We start from the raw sequence: 18,096 nt of genomic DNA on the forward strand, positions 1-18,096 counted from the left end.
TGCCTTGCAAATATAATGTTTTCTACCTTAATTTGATGGTACAAGGTGTAAAAATATGAAATGCGGATTTCAGACAACAGATTTCACAGTTTGTTCTATGAAGATTTGACACTGCGCATTTTGTTGTGTCATCAACAAATGTCAGACATGCATGAGTGATAAATTGGAAAAGTATACATTATTGTTGTGGTTGTTGTTGTTGTTGTTGTTGTTGTTGTTGTTCAATATGCGTCAAAATTTACACTGAACAAAGAACATTCGCAGACAGCATTAATTTTTTTTTATTTTCACTTGAAGAAAATGCTGATGAATCATAGAAATTACTTCAAGAAGCTTATGGTGAACATGCTCTATCACAAGACACATGTGAGTGATGGTTTTGGCATTTCAAAAATGGTTTCTTCAGTGTTACAAACAAGGAATGTGGAAAACTGCTAAAAAAAAAGGTAAGATGTGGGATTGGAAGCATTGTTGCACGAAGATGATTCGCAAACTCAAAAACAACTCTCTGAGCAATTGGGAGTTGGTCAGCAAGCTGTTTCCAATTGGCTATGAGAGATGGGAAAGATTCAAAAGACCAGTAGGTGGATACCACATGAGTTGAATGACAGGCAAATGGAAAAGCGTGGAAACACAAGACATTTTGCTCGTTCGGTAAGAAAGGAAATAATTTTTGTATCGTATAGTTACAGGGGATGAAGTGGATTTATTTTGAGTATCCCAAATGCAAAAAATCATGGGTAGACCCAGAGACACCATCCACATCAACCGCAAGACCAAATCGCTTTGGCAGAAAGACAATGCTGTGTGTTTGGTGGAACCAAAGGGGCGTTGTCTATTACAAGCTGTTAAAATCTCGGTAAATGGTTAATACCAAACGTTACAACAATTGACCGATTTGAACCATTCACTACTTTAAAAAAGGCCACAGTCAATTTTCTTCATGACGATGCTCCTTCACATACAGCAAAACCAGTTCACGACATGTTGGAAGCACTTGGCTGGGAAGTTCTACCTCATGCAGCTTGCTCACCAGACTTGGCTTCTTCCAAATACCTCTCGTTTGCATCAATGGGACACGCATTTTCTGAGCAGCGCATTGGTTTATACGAAGACGTGAAAAAATGGCACGATAAATGGTTTGCAGCAAAAAGGGAAAATTTTTAATGGTTTAGCATTATCAAATCTTTTAGGAAAAATGTATAATAAACTATGGAGCATACTTTGAATAAAGCACTATTTGTCGTTCTTCTGAATTTTAGTGGTTTTTTTTTTTTAGACAAAAATCCATATTTCATAATTGTGCACCTGGTAATGTGGCAATCACATCTGAACAATGGGTGAATGTCCATCTAATTAAACAAGTGGCTATGGTATTTTAATAGCAGTGTAGCTGTCCTCAGCTCAATGGTTGGTTTGATTCTACAGAAGATGTTATTTTCTTAGCTTTCTCAGACTATAAATGGACCTACTCAGCCATGTATAGGGGGACCTACAGCTTAACATGACCTCCAAACCATGGTGCACTTTTGACATTTTCCACATGAACAAATCTCTGCCATATGTGAAAGAAGTTATAAGCAACAGAAGAAATCCTAGGACCATCTGGGGATTGAACATTAGACGTTAGAACATAAAGTAGTCCCTTACCTACTGAACTACCAAACCCTACAGTATTTTTACTAAGAAAGAATTAAATCTACATCTATACAACTGCTCTGAAACAAAAAATTGCTGAGACATCAACGTGCGTTCAATATAATGCTCCTCAAACCTCTGTAGCGTGGTTCTGGCTCCGAGACATAGATAATTATACTGCTGAAATATGCTATCGCCGTCGGGGAGGACGTGAAGCATGAAAGGATGAAGGGGGTTCGCAGCTGTCAACATGTACCCGGTTATTACCACAGGTCCCATGCAAGCACAGGAAAATTTTTTCCATGATGTAATACTGCTCCCACTACCCTGCTTCCATGGCGCGCTGCATGCACATATTGAGCTGCTGTTCACGTCAGTGACAGTATTTGTGGAGATGATCATTGACATAGTGTAGCAAAACTGTGATTCACCTGAAGAGCTGACTCATTTCCATTGGTCGAAATTTGAATACCAATGGTCTCGAGCCCACTGCAGTCATATTTGATAATGTCGTTGTGTTAAAATGTGAACACGTAAGAAGGGTCTCCTGTGGAGTTCCATGTTCAGCGATGTACAATGCACAGTGTGCTCCAAAACACAAAGTATCAGCATTGTGCTCTTTCGGTAAAGATGCCACAGATCAGTATCTATCCTACTTTACAGAGCAGACAATCCTCCAAACCCCACATTCTGTGAAGGGTCGTGGTTGTCCAGCCATTTAGCTCCTGGTGGTAGTTTTACTGTCATTCTACCTGTTTCTGTAGATGTTCACGACAGTAGCTGAACATTCGATGCCCTTCTCCAATTTTGAGATACTCGTTCACAGACACTTTGTAATAATAATCTGCCCTTTGTTGATGTCGCTTATCTCAATGGACTTCCCCATTTGTTGCCCATATCTTTGTTAGGGTGATCCCCTGTCTGTGTCTGCTCCACTTACATACTTTAGTTACTGCATCACGTGCTCGCAACACCACCAGGTGGCATCCAGTGTCACGGTGGGTAGTGGTCATAAAGTTTCAGTTGATCAATGTATCTTGTCTAAGTCATTTTGCAATTTGGTTATCTTCTGATGACTTTATTAGATGGTAAATGATGGCATCATCTGCTAACAATCTAAGATGGCTGCTCAGATTGTCTCCCTAAATCATTTATATAGATTAGGAGCAGCAGAGGGCCTACAACACTTCCTTGGGGAACACCAGACATCACATCTGTTATACTCAATGACTTTGTCAGTTGCTACAAACTGTGATATTTCTGACAGTAAATTATGAATCCAGTCACACAACTGAGATGATACTCTATCGGCACGCAGTTGGATTAGAACCCGCTTGTCAGAAACAATGTTCAAATCCTTCTGAAAATCTAGAAATACAGTGTTCTGACCTGTTTTGTATACCACGGGGAATCAGTTCCGTCTCTTATTAATTTGTTTGGTATAAATTTCTCAATTGCCACTGATACTATTTCTTGGAATTTAAGCCACATCTCATCTACACTTACGTAGCTTTATTTTTGGTGGATTTAGATGTTATGGTATTCAGTCTTGCTACAGTGATCTTGTGGTCACTAAATCGTATTTGCTCACGGTTATTTGTTGCTAAGAAGTCTCATATGTTATGGCAACCATGTAAACTTCGAGTGGACTCCTGAACTAATTGCTTGAAATAATTTTCAGAGAAAGTATTTAGTGCAATTTTGGATGATGTTTTATGCTAACCACTGACTTTAAATGTTTATTTTTGTCATCATATCAAGGGTAGGTGGAAGTCACCACCAACTATAATTGAATGAGTTGGGTACATATTGTGAATGAGACTCAAGTTATCTTTGAATCTTTCAGCAAATGGATCATCTTACATTAGTGCAGTGTTTGTATTTGACAGTGTTTGTAAGTTCAGTGCAATGACACTGGGACATCTGGAGATATTTCGGTCGATCCTGGAAGCGTGCTCAGTTAGCCATAGTGGTTAAGGTGACCGTTTGCTGCAACCAGGAAATACGGGGTGAACTTCCAGTGCGGCATAAATTTTCATGTTTCCAGTAAATTGTATATCTGTTGTGGTACCACATTCACAGTTTACAAATACGTTTCAGGTATCATCTTAGTCAGAGGGTCGATGAAGGAACCAACTATTGATGCATTTTGGTTGTCAAGTATAACCTTTACCCGTACTAACTCAAGGGGACTATCTATCTCAATTTGACTAAAAGATAAACTACATGTGGTACACCTAATAGATAGGAAAACTAACTGCCCCCCCCCCCCCCCTCCCATCTCTCCCTCTCTTTCTCTTTCCTCTTTCCTTTTAATCTGACTGTGTGTGTGGAGGGGGGGGGGAGGGGGGGGGGAAGAGTGCTAGGGAATTATTTGGGCATGAAAGATGGAGAGCCAGATGGCTTTGAGCTGCAGTGGCAAAATGTGGATTAATTCTGGTAAGTCGGGTGTAATTCCAGATCAAAAGGAAAGGGTAGTACCTAGCCAATACTAAAAGAAAGGAGGATGTGCTAAGGTAGTGTTTCAAGAACAAAGGATGTACTAACAGGACAGTTCCACCTGCCATCAGTGTGGTTCGGGTTCGGAGGAGGTAGCGCTGTTGTGGAAGGTGGAAGAGGAGGGGGGGGGGGGGAAGGCTGCAGATGCCATGGATTTCAAATTAGCTGTTGAAGTCACTGGTACTATGGAGTGGAGCATGTTGAGCTACAGCACGCTAGAATCACAGTTAGTTGCACTTTAGTGGTGGGTATTCGTACAGTTAAACAGTTGTCAGACTCATAAAATACACTTCACAGTAAATGCAGCTCATCTGATACATAAGCTGACTGCTTTCCGGCATGGTTCTACTTTCAAAGCCCTAGTAAAAGATATAGTTGAGTTTCTCAAGGGTATTATTGCATGATAAGGGGTACAAAGGAGAAGGGAACTTTTCATAGTGAAGTAAATAGCTGCTGGGCATTTTCTGAAGTGCTAGCCAGTGCACTCAAATGCTTCAGTGGGAAAGGCTTAGCCATGTCACATGATATGTGGAAGAGCAGCCTTCATACTACGAGGGCGTGTTGAAAAATAATGCCCCCAAATTTATGGGAAAACTCATAAGGCTTTTTTAAATAAAACAAATGTTATTAACATTCTGCATCATTGTTTATTATGTCTACATATTTGCAGCCACCTGCTACTAGAGGGGCTCCGAATTGTAGCTTGCAATACGGCAGTGTGTAACGTAACTATGTTGGTGCACGAGAAACGGCATGCTGTAATCAGGTTTCAAATTTGAAGAGCTCCTCTGCACATGAAGCACCTGTCCTTCAGTATGACAATGCCAGACCACACATAAGCACTGTAACATCAGCAACAGTTTGACATTTTGGGTTCACTGTCATTTATCATCCTCCATTCAGGTCCGACTTGGCCCTATCCGATTTTCATCTATTTTCAAAACTTAAAGAATATCTCTGAGAACACCATTCTGATAGTGATGAAGCTATGCAAGCAGAGCTGAGATTGTGGTTCTGTCAACAAAGTCAAAGTCAGACATTCTACAGTGAGGGCATTAACAAAGTGGTCTTTCATAATTCGGAGGCATTACTTTTCAACATGTCCCTCTGTGGATACAAGGAACAGAGCAAGAGGAGTCCTTTTAGTTGGTGAATGTTAATTGCATAGTGTGGACCTTGCTGAAGTGGGGATGTTAGTGTGCCTCAAAGATATAGATTTTAAACTGTAGGCCATTCCAGGGCAGATGTGGATTCTGACCACAATGTATTGGTTATGAACTGTAGAATAAAACTTCAGAAATTACAAAAAGGTAGGAAATTAAGGAGATGAGATCTGGATAAGTTGAAAGAGCCACAGGTTGTTGAGAGTTTCAGAGGGAGCATTAGTCAGCAACTGGCTACAACAGGAGAAAAGAATACTGTACGATATGAATCGATAGCTTTGATAGATGAAATAGTGGAGGCAGCAGAGAATTAAATAGGTATAAAGTCAAGGTCTAGTCGAAATTCTTGGGTATCAAAGGAGATATTGTATTTAATTGATGAAAGAACAACATATAAATATACAGCAGATAAAGCGGGCAAAATGGAATACAGATATCTAACAAATGATATAGGAAAATTCAAAGAGACCTTTGGAGAAAAGAAAAGCAACGGTATACATATCAAGAGCTAAGATGGCAAGCCAGTACTAAGGTAAGAATGGAAAGTTGAAAGATGGAAGGATTGTAAAGAGGGTCTATACAAGGGAGACAAACTTGATGACAATGGAATGAAAAGAGAAGAGGAGGTAGATTAAGATGAGATGGTAGGAGATAATCTTGATCATGCTGAGCCCACAGCTGAATTAATAGTAACGATTAATAAAAACTACCTCATTTTGTATTTTTACACATTTATTGTATTAAAATTGGTTTTGTTTCTTTGAACACCTTCATGTTGCCTTACACTAAATCCTCCTCCAGCAGAACTCGGTGAGGATTTAATATAAGGCAACCTGAAGATGTTCAAAGAAATGAAACTGGTTGTAATACAGTAAATGTGTAAAATTACAGCTGAGGTGGTTTCCGTTAATCATTTATATGAGATGGGTGGAGTTTACAGAACACGGAAGGATCTAAATTGAAACAAGCCTTCTGGAATAGGTAACATTTCCTCAGAATCATTGAGATTCTTGGGAGAGCCAGCCATGACATAATTATTCTACCTGGTGTGCCAGATATGAGACAGGTGAAATACCCTCAGACCTGAGGAAGAATCTGATAACAGGTGCTGATACTGAACCACCAGTGTAATAAGACACGGTTGCAAATTATTGACTTGAATAATTTACAGAGGAATGGAAAAATTGGTACAAACTGACTTGGGGAAGATGAGTTTGGGTTCCGGAGAAATGTAGGAACACTCAAAGCAGTACTGACCCAGTGGCTGATCTTAGAAGGTAGGTTGAAGAAAGACAGATCTTTATTTATAGCATTTAGAGAATTAGAGAAAGCTTTTAACAATATTGACTGGACTACAAACTTGGAAATTGTAAAGATAGTAGGGATAAAGTACAGAGAGTGATATGTTATTTACAACTTACACAAAAAGCAAACTACAGGTAGAAGAATCAAAAACATGACAGGGAAGCCATAGTTAGAAAGGAGTGAGACAGAGTTGTTGCATATTCCCAATGTTCCTCAATCTGTACATTAACAAGCAGTAAATCAAACCAAGAAGAAATTTGGAAAGGGAATTAAAGTTCATGGAAAGGAAATAAATACTTTGAGATTTGTTGATGTCATTGTAATTTAATCAGTCTGCAAAGGATTTGGAAAAACATTTGAATGGAATGTATAGTCCTTAAAAGAAACTATAAGATGAACATGAACAAAAGAAAACAATTGTAGTGGAGTGCAGTCACATTAAATCGGATGATTCTGAGAGAATTAGATTAGGAAATGAGGAACTAAAAGTAGAAGATGAATTTTGCTATTTGGGCCACAAAAACAACTGAAGATGTTCCAAGTAGAGAGGATACGAGACACAGAGTGGCAATCGCATAAAAAATATTCCTAAAAAAAAAGAGATATTTGTTAACATCTAATATCAGTTTAAGTGTGTTTTCTAAAGGCATTTGTCTGGAGGTGCGTTGTGGATGACAAGCAGTGCAGATAAGAAAATAAAACCTTTTGAATAATTAACAGTAGACAGGTAGCACAAATATTAAATGAAGTGGTACTGAATCTAATTTTTTTTTTGGGGGGGGGGGGGAGGATGGTAATTTATTGCACAACTTGACTAAAACAAAAGGATTGGTTTGTAGGACACATCCTGAGGCATCAATGAGTTGTCATTTTAATAATGGAAGGAAGTAAGGGTGTAAAAATTGTAGTAGTAAACAAAGGGATGAGCACAGCAAGAAGGTATGTTGCAGTAGTTACATAGGGATGCAGAGACTTGCACAGGATATACTAGCATGAAGAGCTGCATCAAACAAGTCTTTGGATTGAGGACCACAACAAGAGATCTGTTTACAGTGACATGCCAGTTTTCAGTGAATAGTGTTTCCTGGATAACCTAAACTAAAGTTTGCATACAGAGAGATTAGGCTGTATATTTTTCAGGTAGAAATTATTTTTGCTGCCAGTATCGGAACACAACTAACATCTTGTGATAGGCATATTTCAGCAACATTGATCTATTGTTTACAGCTTTGGCATACGATACTATGCAGCCAGTATTAAAATAGACAAATTGTTCCTATGCATTATATGGAAAGACCGACTGTTCAGTCTCCAGGAAAAAGTTGCAACATCCAGCTGTTACCAAAATGCTTCACATGATATGGTTGCTCTTTCTATAAATATTGTATTTATCACAGACAGTTCGTTGATGTTCATTACTGGCTTCCCTACACGTGGACATGGAGCTGTTGTAGTACATCTTTTAATTCATTTTGTTGCCATTTCTGTGAGTGATTTCGCCCCCCCCCCCCCCCCCCTCTTTCTACACTTCTTTTGTTGTTTTTCAGAGGCAGCTGACTGAAAGAGACCTTGAGGTATTATATTATCTAATGAATACATATTGCTTGTTTTATTGTGAGTTGTAGTTTGTTGTTTGGTAGTAGAAGATATGAAGTATTTTTGTATTATAAGAAAAAAACAAATGCCTTCCTTTTTGGGTGGTGATGTTGCTGGTAGGAAAAAAAAAAACACTCATTACTTATTTCTTGTGGTATAGCACATGAAGAATGGAACTGTCCAGTGGATGTTCAATCAGGAGAAAATTGGAGGCGGCAACACAAGCTATGTGATAAAAGATCTTGAACCCAATACAGCATATTTTATACGCCTTTATGCAAAAAACTCCATTGGAACAAGTAATTTTTACACTCATCCAACACCAGTCAGTACATTAGAAAAAGGTAAGTTTTTTCTTCTGGAAATTAGTTCTAAAATTTCCTCATGAGGATTTGTGTGTCCTGTGTGTCGAAATTGTTGTCTCCATTGCACAGACCTAGTCCTTTCCCATGGTTATAAGCAAGCTTAACACTTTCACCACCATTGTGACATGTGTCCAACAATAGGTTATCAGAGAACCAGTGGGAATTTGATGCACAGTATTGCTTTGTACCATGTGTCAAATTTCTTTGTGCAAAAACTGTTTCACATTGTATCACACGTAAGAGAATCATTGTGATTGTCACTTGAAAGATCGAATTTGCATGTAATTATAATGAGCTTGTCATTGGGAATAATCTACTGAAATAACAAATATTTGTAATCAAAAATATGATCCAAGAGCCTTTCTGAAAATATTAATTGTAAATGAAAGTACAGGATTTCATAACCACAGGGACATATAGGATCCGTGACAAAACAACAGTGGGACACACATTTCCTATCCCTCCCCACACTGGAAAATGAAATGGCGGGAAATAATTTTTTCATACTGTTACTTTTGATGATATCAAAATAATCATACATTAACACCTTTCACTCTGAAAAAAATTGGTAGTGAAGGGTTAAATGAAAAAAATTCCATTAATACAACATACCTGTTTAATCTGTTGGGGAGCCAGCATCTGAACAGAACTCTTGCAGGATCAAATGTGTCAGAATTATCTGATTTTTTTCATCACTGACTTTTAAAGTTAAGGGCATGACATAATAGTAAGTAAACAAGAGTCATTGAACAGTCTGTGCCTCAACATACCTGGCAGTTTAAAGAAGTTTTTGTCAACTTCGTGCTTAAATATAAGTAAATACTGTTTGTTTCCTGTTTAAATTTTAAATATCTATTTTGTGGTTGGTTTACTGACAGTCTGCAAAGACAGGGAATGAGGAGAAATGAAATTTGTTACTCTAGCTGTATGACTCTGATTATAATGTTTAATGCAGAAGTTAGTGTGATATAAGAAAGTGTAAGACTGCATAGGTTTTTTTTTTTTTTTTTTTTTTTTTTTTTTTTTTTTTTTTTTTTTTTGGGGGGGGGGGGGGAGGAAAAAAGTATTGCTTCATCACATACAGTAGTGAAATCAGTATGAAGGCAGGATTCCTAGGAAAGTTGTGTCTGAAGCATACCTGTATTGAATTTATTATGGAAGATGGAAGTAGTAGATACATATAAGACATAAACAGTCATGATGGAATTGCATAGTTTCTTTCATAACATGAGTAACAAAATAAGGCATTTGCATTTCCTGGATGGAAAAGGGTATAAAGGTACTCATGTCCTGTTGTGTTATTGCATTGTTAGTGCTTTGTCCAACTCCATTCTTCCTATTTACATCAAAAATTCTCAGCATTGATTTTTTTAGTGTTTGTAGTTTTTGCAATGAAATTATCATGTACTCTTCTCATTTCACTCTTTTCAGCTCACATGAGACCTCAAATTGCCTTCATTGTGATAACATTCTTTGCAAGTATTCCCCAAGGGTTATCCATGGGATTAATATCCAGGTTACCTGGAGGCCAGGGCAAGATACCAGTATCTTTATTGTCAAACCATTTTTCTTTGTGCAGAAACATTAGACTTTCATTCCCTAGGTCCTCATACATTTTGATCCAGTCTGTCTCTAGCATATCAGTGTACATACAGTATTAGAGGTTGTTCTAGTGTTCACCAAAGCAATGCGTGTTTTATCTCTAGTGCAAGATGCTGGCAAATCATAACACTTTCATCATCAAAATTTCTGATCATTCTTACCTTTCGCTCTATTCTCTGCTCATTCCAGTCTTACTGAAATCCATCTGGACCATCTAAATTAAACTGATCACTTTATCCTATTCTCAATTCCATGACATAAGTTTTTCAACAAGCTCCAGTCAAGTCTGTCTGTGTTCAAGTGTTAGAGCAGGTTTCTACAGTTGTTTCTTGAATGCAAGTTGTTTTCGTTTGACAAAATTTGCCACACTTGCAAATCAGCAACAAGTTGAGAAGAATAACAGTCTGTGGCCCTTGCTCTGTGCAAAAGTAACTATTTTGATGCCTTAACTAATTTTCTACTTTGTTCATATTTTCCGTCCTGTCCATATCGTGTACTGAATCTTACAAAATTATAATTCACTGTACTTGAACAGTTCAGCTTCTTGGCGATTTGACAATTAGAGAGTCCTATTTCCTTCTACGCACCAATTTTTGCTTTTTCGTTGTGCAACAACTGTTTTCAGTGTGGCTATGTCGCAATCGTGGTTTATCTACACAATATGCACTGTCACTAATGGTGTCTGTTTCCTATCTGTAGGGAAGTCATATATACATACACTAACAGTGCATAGAGCTGACTGCCTTTATACTGAGTTCCACCTTCTACCACCTGAATCATTGATGTCTACTGACATTATATGCGACACCATTTGACCACATTTGTCATTATCCTGGATCTCATATTGCATATACACTGTGTGCATCTATTCCAACCAACAATGTTAATTTTCCTACAGATTTCCATACCTTTATACCATTTCCCACTACTGTATGAGGGCTTGTGGAAATAACGCTTCTGAATTTTTTACGTGAAAACTCTTAAAGCTTTTTAGATAAAACATGTTGTTGATATTCTATATCTTTATTCTTCTTGTCTACATATTTGCAGCCCTCTTCTGCTAGAGGGCTCTGAATTGTAGCGTGTAATGTGACTGTGTGTAGTGTAACTGTGAAGGTGTGTGGAAGCAATGTATTGTAATTGAGTTTCGAATGCAAGGAGTTCATCCATATGTGGAGCATCCTCTCCTTGAGAATGACAGTGCCAGACAACACAAGAAAATGGCTTTTATACAAAGATAAGATTTAACATTTGGTTGTCAAGGTAATTAGCTGGTGCAGGGATTGATGGTGTAGGATCTCACACTCACCATTTACAGCAACCATATACTAACAGCTTCACAAGAGTGAGTTTTCCATCATTCTGACACCCTCAACAGCTAATTCATGGTGGACAACTATAATGTTTTCTGGTACTAGTTAAATTTAACTTGAATTCATTTTGCATATTTAAAATGTATGAGTAAGAATAGGTAAGAAACAGTAGGGCATGTTATAACATTGGCCAGTATGAGATTACTAGTTAAATTACATTCCTCCAGCCTTTGCTAAGGTGTTGGGATAAATCATGACACATCTCATCATAAGCATATAATTGTACTTTTAATGTGCACACCTAACCAGCTGACTACTGTGACAATCTCCATAAAATCAAAGACGCCTGTAACTGTTTATATTGCCATCCTTTGTGAACACCCAAACGTCCCCAGGGAGTCTAACCTGATATGGAAACTTGTGCTGTATTCCAGTCTTAGTTTAATGTTGCTTGTTGGCTCAGTGCCAGATTACGTATCCAAAGTGTTGGGCTCTATCTGTCATTTGTTGTTTCTTCCATCTTTTGCAATGATTAGCTGATGTGAAAAATACCAAGTTGCACTGTTGTTTGCAGTCCATGTACACTCCTTATCACAACCTGGGTTGTTTATAGGATACCGATTATGGCTGTTCCACTTCATTTGTTTGTGTATTGTTACTACACTCATCTTGGTTAATTCATGTGTGATACCTTCATCTGGGTCTGACCTCCACTTTTTGCAAGCTTTTTACAGAAGTATAGGCCATAAAGTTGCCCAATACCCAGCATAGTAGTCAGTTCATGTGGTGGTAGCACCTGGATTGAATGAGGTATTTTTTCTCACTGAAGCTATTGTTAATTAATCTTTCAGTTGTTTTATAACCAGTTTTGTCTTTTTAAGCCATTGTCCTGTGATTATCTAAAAGAGTTATCAGTCATTGGTTGTGACGCCCTGAAAGTCTCTCTGGACGGATCTGAATGTTTCAGTGCAGATCATTATGACCTCAAGAACTTTCCTCCTTGGCCACACCATAGAAGGAAAAGAAAACCAAACAACTTGTAGACACTTACTCCCCTCAATCCCTGGTTTGGAATTGAACTGATGGAGGGTCCTTTCTAACAACTAATCCAATATTATTGTATATAATATCAAAAATGTATTTGGAGAAACCTCCTCCCTCTTAATTGGAACACCAACTCCTACGCACACCAACTCCTATCCAGTCCTGAGCATTACTCTCTTAGAAGAAACTTGTTAACATGCTTGTCATTGTAACACCCTATAAGAGTTGAAACATTGTATAAGATTCAATTTTTCATTGGGACTTACTACTGCAGGCAGAGGAGCACCACACACACACACACACACACACACACACACACACACACACAAATCTGGAGAAGAGGATGGTCCACTCCATTATGTATGCCAAGGCCTACCAGACCAAGGTTGGGAGTTGGGTATTCATCCTTACTTGTGAGGGGGATTTAATACTTGAGGAAGTTAAAAATTGTGGTCTGCTGTTGTGATATGAAGCTATATTTCCCACCCTCAATACGGAGCTCTAAATGCTGATGATTTGGGCATGTGTCTTTAAGTTGTACGAACAACTTAATTTAGACTGGTGTGATTGGCCACTTCATGGGAACACCCCATGTGAGCAGCCACCATTCTGTGTAAGTTTTGGAGATGACCTGTCTCCCACCCCACCCCCCTCCCCCTTTGATCACCAAAGTAAGCAGCTTAAGATCTCTGATTAATCATGGCCCAGTGGTATTGAATTTTGCCTCAACTGTGGCCATGTCATAGGCAGTACCTCGAGTACGAGTACTTACCCCCTCCATTCCATTGATACCAACTTCTGGTAGTTGTGCAAATAAATCGGCCTGTGGGGGAGATAGCACCCCCCCCCCCCCCTCTCCTCTTGTGTTTCCTGCAGCATCATATTTGGGCTCCTTGACTCTCCACACCCAGATGGAGCAGCAGCATCCTCCAGCATCTACTGGTGACAGAGCTCTGTTTATTATTATGATCTCTGAGATCAAATCTATTTGTAGATGGGTCTGGCATATTATGATACCGAGCGAGGTGGCGCAGTGGCTAGCACACTGGACTCACATTCGGGAGGACGACTGTTCAATCCCACGTCTGGCCATCCTGATTTAGGTTTTCTGTGATTTCCCTAAATTACTCCAGGCAAATGCCGGGATGGTTCCTGTGAAAGGGCACGGCCGACTTCCATCCCCGTCCTTCCCTAATCCGATGAGACCGATGACCTCGCTGTCTGGTCTCCTCCCTAAACAACCCAACCCAACCCCATATTATCATTTTTCAGCTTTTACACATCATACTATTATGATAGATGTCTATGCAGTGTGACCACAGCATGGGATGTTTGCCATCTTGTCCATATGGCAACAATTGACTGTAGAGCTTTGTCCACAGTTGTTGATTCACTGTGAACAGTGTATCGCTCATGGGCTTCTCTCCATCAGTGGTTTAATGTTACTTACTGTGAGCTGGATAGAAGACCTGGGCCATTGCAACTTCGATTATCTATAAACTACATATGTCCATGACTGCAATGTGCACATGAGTGCAGTCTTTGGCATGCTGAGTAGCAAAGTATAATGTTTTGAAACAAGTCTTGCATCAACTTGTACTTCATAAGCGTTAATGCTACTGTGGGACTGAAAGTGGCAGCAAGTGCTGTTGAAAAGTGAATGGTAGCTACACAAAGTGTGATAGTTTGGAACATTATTGGATACAATGTGATCTTGACTCCTATATATTGAGTGTAGTCGGAACGTGAATCACTGCATCAGGAAGGATTTAGTGCCCAAAAGACTGCACCTGTAAAGATAACTCAACAGGACAGTGGCCTAACATATGATGAGGAGCGCATAAACCTTCTTTGAAGACTGACAGGTACCATTGCTTTCCTCATCTGTGTGGTCCATCTTGATACATTACTCATAAAATAATCTGGAATGAGATTGCCTGGAAACTTCTTCATCATAGTCCATGGTTAATCATGGCATGTCCAGAAAGTAAGAATACTTCTGAGTCTCCGATGATTGAAGGGTATTTTCCCAAATCTGGCAGCACTGCATTCAAGGGCAAGATGTTGGTAGTAGAATGCACACTCATTTGTCAAGTCGACTGAAAACTCTTGTTCTAGTGTCATGATGAAATGAGTGTCTCTGTTCCAAATTCCACAAACTTTGAGATGAGGAGCATTATCCAGTTTTGTCTTGCAGATGCAAATGTAATGTTCCAGATTTTTAACAAAATCAAATCTGTTTATGAGGGTACTTTCAAGACTTATGCTAATGCGTAGAAGTGACGTAAGTTTAAAGCTGGCAGAACAAAGGAGTGGACATACTTCAATCATGGCTGATGAGGTGCAGAACAAGATCAAAAAATTATTCGTGGTGACTGTCAGTTGACTTGACAAAAGTGAAATCAATGTTTCCTGAAGTCTCCAGATTGCTTCTGCATGAAATCATTACAGGACCATTTGGTTTTTGAAAACTGTTTCCCAGGTGGCCACCAAAACAATTCAGAGATAAATACAAAGTTAACAGAATTGCATCTTCCTGGAAATTTCTCAAGCTCTTTGAAGTGAAAGATGAACAGATCCTCGACCCTGTTGTGACTGGCAACGTAACATGAGTGACCCATTACATCCCTGAGGCAAAAATATAATCGATGCAGTGGTGACATACCCCCCACCAATGGGTAAAAATTCAAAACCGTTGTTTCCTTTTGAAAAATCATTGCTCCTGTCTTTTGTGAGCATACAGGAAGTCTTCTCGTTGGATTTTTGCCCCATAGGAAACAATTAATGATGAACAGTGGTATGAAATCCTAAAAAATCTATGGAGGACAATGCAGGACAAAGGAAGGGAGACATTAATGAAGGGCATGTGCTTGTTGCATGATAGTGTGCGTCCCCACAGAGCCAGTGACACCAACTCTTGGATTAATTCAATCGTGGGACATCACCCGCACCACTCACAGCCTTGATCTGGAACCTTTAAATTTTTGTTTTTTTTTTATCTCTCTAAAGTTGTTTGCAAGTGGTAAGAGGTTTTCTGTGGACAATGAGGGCCAGAGTGCTGTCAAGCAAGGGGGCAAAGAGCTACAGGAGACATTTTTGATGAAGGTATCAGAAGGCACATCCCTCGGCTCACAGAGTGCACTGAGAATCAAGATGACTATGTCAAAAAATACTGTTTGATGTGCATCTGTGATTTTATAATTTTTCATAAATGTATTGTCTTATCAATTGTTAAACAACGGCCTAAGAGAATTTGGCCAAAAGCCTTTGGAAATTTAATCAGTTGACACAGTTGGAAGCTCCAGAAAAGTTTGTTAACGGATTTCATCACACAGCTATGCATTTCTACATATCTATGGCCTCTTGGATTCTATTTTACGACATTCACAGGCCCTGATTGCAGGATGTGGGGGTTCACAGCACACTGAATTCCGAAGTGAGAGTTAATTACAGTTCTTCAATTCTAATGATTCCTACATTGCTGCACACTTAACCTGTGGTATTACTTTAGACTAGCCTTGCATATCCTTCTCGTTGTTACAATTTTCCTACTACGTTAATGTAGGTGTCTGTTAGGGTGACTAAACATTTACATTTAACTCTTGATAGCTGATATTGTGATAATCGTCCATTACATGAAATGCGAGTGAGGGAGTTGTTTTTACAAGGTGAAGAAAACTACTAACACTTATACAGGAAAATTGTCTCGAAAGAAAATATCAGTATTAAACTTTCTCGTGTATGTGTAAAGGTTTCATTTGTGGGACATCTAATAAAAATAAGTTTTATGGTGTAATGTCAGTCAGTGGCAATCATTTTTAGTCATATGGGTTAATTACATATAAAGGGAGAGAAATTCCATGCCATGAGCTGCTTAGTTGATTGTCACTGTATAATCTTTGTATTATTTCAGATCCAGACTTTGTGCCTGAAGTATCTGTTAAAGGTGTCACAATAAATTCAATTACAATTGGGTGGTCTTTACCTCCAGCTGAATTAAAAGATCACATCCATTACTATCATCTTGTTCTGCAAAATAATGGAACAACAACCTACAGGCAAGAGTCAATAAGCTCAGCTGACCAGATGAATGTTTATCTGTTTGTAGATCTTCTTTCAGATACAACGTATCACTTCAAGGTATGTGATATTATTGATGTGTAGTGAGTGGCATGAAAGTGTACGTAGTTCTGTATTTGTACAAATAATAGCACAACTGCTTTCTAATATGACATTTAAATTGCTGATTCACGTGTGTGTGTACAGTGGTATTAGGTTTTAGTAATCTGTAAACCTTTTTAGATCTCGAGTGATGTATTAGATCAACATTTTTTCACTATTTCTAACCCTTTAGCCTCTTACATTGGCATGCTGTTGTTACCTTTGCTAATGTATTGCTGCTATTCTTAACAGCAATAAAATTAGTCAGGATTTCCATCTGTCATTTTTTAGAATTCACCTGATGGGTGATTCTTGGACGTATTGGTTGTTATCCACTAACATTTCTTCCTTTTGGTGTTTCACTAATGTGTTTTCCTTGCATTTTTTGAGGATCTCCTTGTACTAATTGTTCTACTGGTCTACCCCTCAATCTGTAGGTATATTTTTGCATCACAGTGCATTTCTCTCATTGGTCATTTCCAAAGTGGTTGGATTTTACCCAGTTTGATTGGTTGGTGTAAGAACTGTCTATTGCCATCCCGTATTTAAGTTTTGTCACCATTGTTTTTGCCATTGGTGGAATCCATATATCATTAATTTGTCCTTGTCCACAATTTCTTTTGTGTTATTCATATTAACCAGTCTTTCAGTAATTTCATTGTAGACTTGTTCCAGGAAAGTCACTCTCATTGCTAATGGCTAAACAGCATCTGAAATCTGAAAGACAAAAAAGTTCATATTAGAGAAGCCACTAGAAAATCAAAATCAAAAGATAGTAACAGTTTACCTGCTGTACATCTCCCAAGTCAATGATAGAACCAAATCTGTAATTACAGGTCATTTATATACCAGGTGGTTATAATTAAACTTTCCCTATTTAACATGTTAAACATGGAAACTAGGTACCGTATGAGTTCAAAACTTGGTAGCATTAATATACAGAGTATGGAGTGCAAGATTTCATTGGGTCACTATGCCACCGTCCAGTTCCATCTATGACCACCAGGTGCCGTTATCAATTATCGTGGTACATAGTCTCAAACACCTGACCAGTCACAGTGCACTTGTGGATGTGTCAACGTGAGCTTGGACAAAACGAGCAGGGTGTTATTGGTGAAGCTCTATTATCAAACCAACAGTAATGCTGCAGCTGCACTTCGAGAATATCACCAGTGAAAGGATTATGGAAGGGTACTCTTTCTCTACCTGCTGTGCTGAGCACGGTGAAGTAGTTCAAATTGACGGGAGAACTGGATGTTGCTCGGGGAAGAGGCTGACGATCAGTTGCACCACAGGTGGTTGATGAAATCGCTGTTGCTATGACAGACATTGCTGCACAATTCCTTATCGTTAGGCAGTGTGGCTACTTAGTCACGACAGTTAAACATCCCGTGGTCCACTGTATGGAAG

General features: G+C 38.8%; 1 protein-coding gene across 1 annotated transcript in view; it reads left to right on the plus strand.

Annotated features, from left to right (window-relative positions):
- The window catches only part of LOC126185094 (tyrosine-protein phosphatase 69D), a 367,349-nt gene that overhangs the window by 101,778 nt on the left and 247,475 nt on the right, over positions 1 to 18,096 (plus strand). Inside the window, exons 7-8 of the mRNA XM_049927899.1 lie at positions 8,362 to 8,545; positions 16,439 to 16,665. Of these exons, the coding sequence (XP_049783856.1) occupies positions 8,362 to 8,545; positions 16,439 to 16,665 (411 nt within the window). The remainder of the gene's footprint in view (positions 1 to 8,361; positions 8,546 to 16,438; positions 16,666 to 18,096) is intronic.

The sequence above is a fragment of the Schistocerca cancellata genome, chromosome 4, assembly GCF_023864275.1.
Source record: "Schistocerca cancellata isolate TAMUIC-IGC-003103 chromosome 4, iqSchCanc2.1, whole genome shotgun sequence".
Lineage (NCBI taxonomy): Eukaryota > Metazoa > Arthropoda > Insecta > Orthoptera > Acrididae > Schistocerca > Schistocerca cancellata.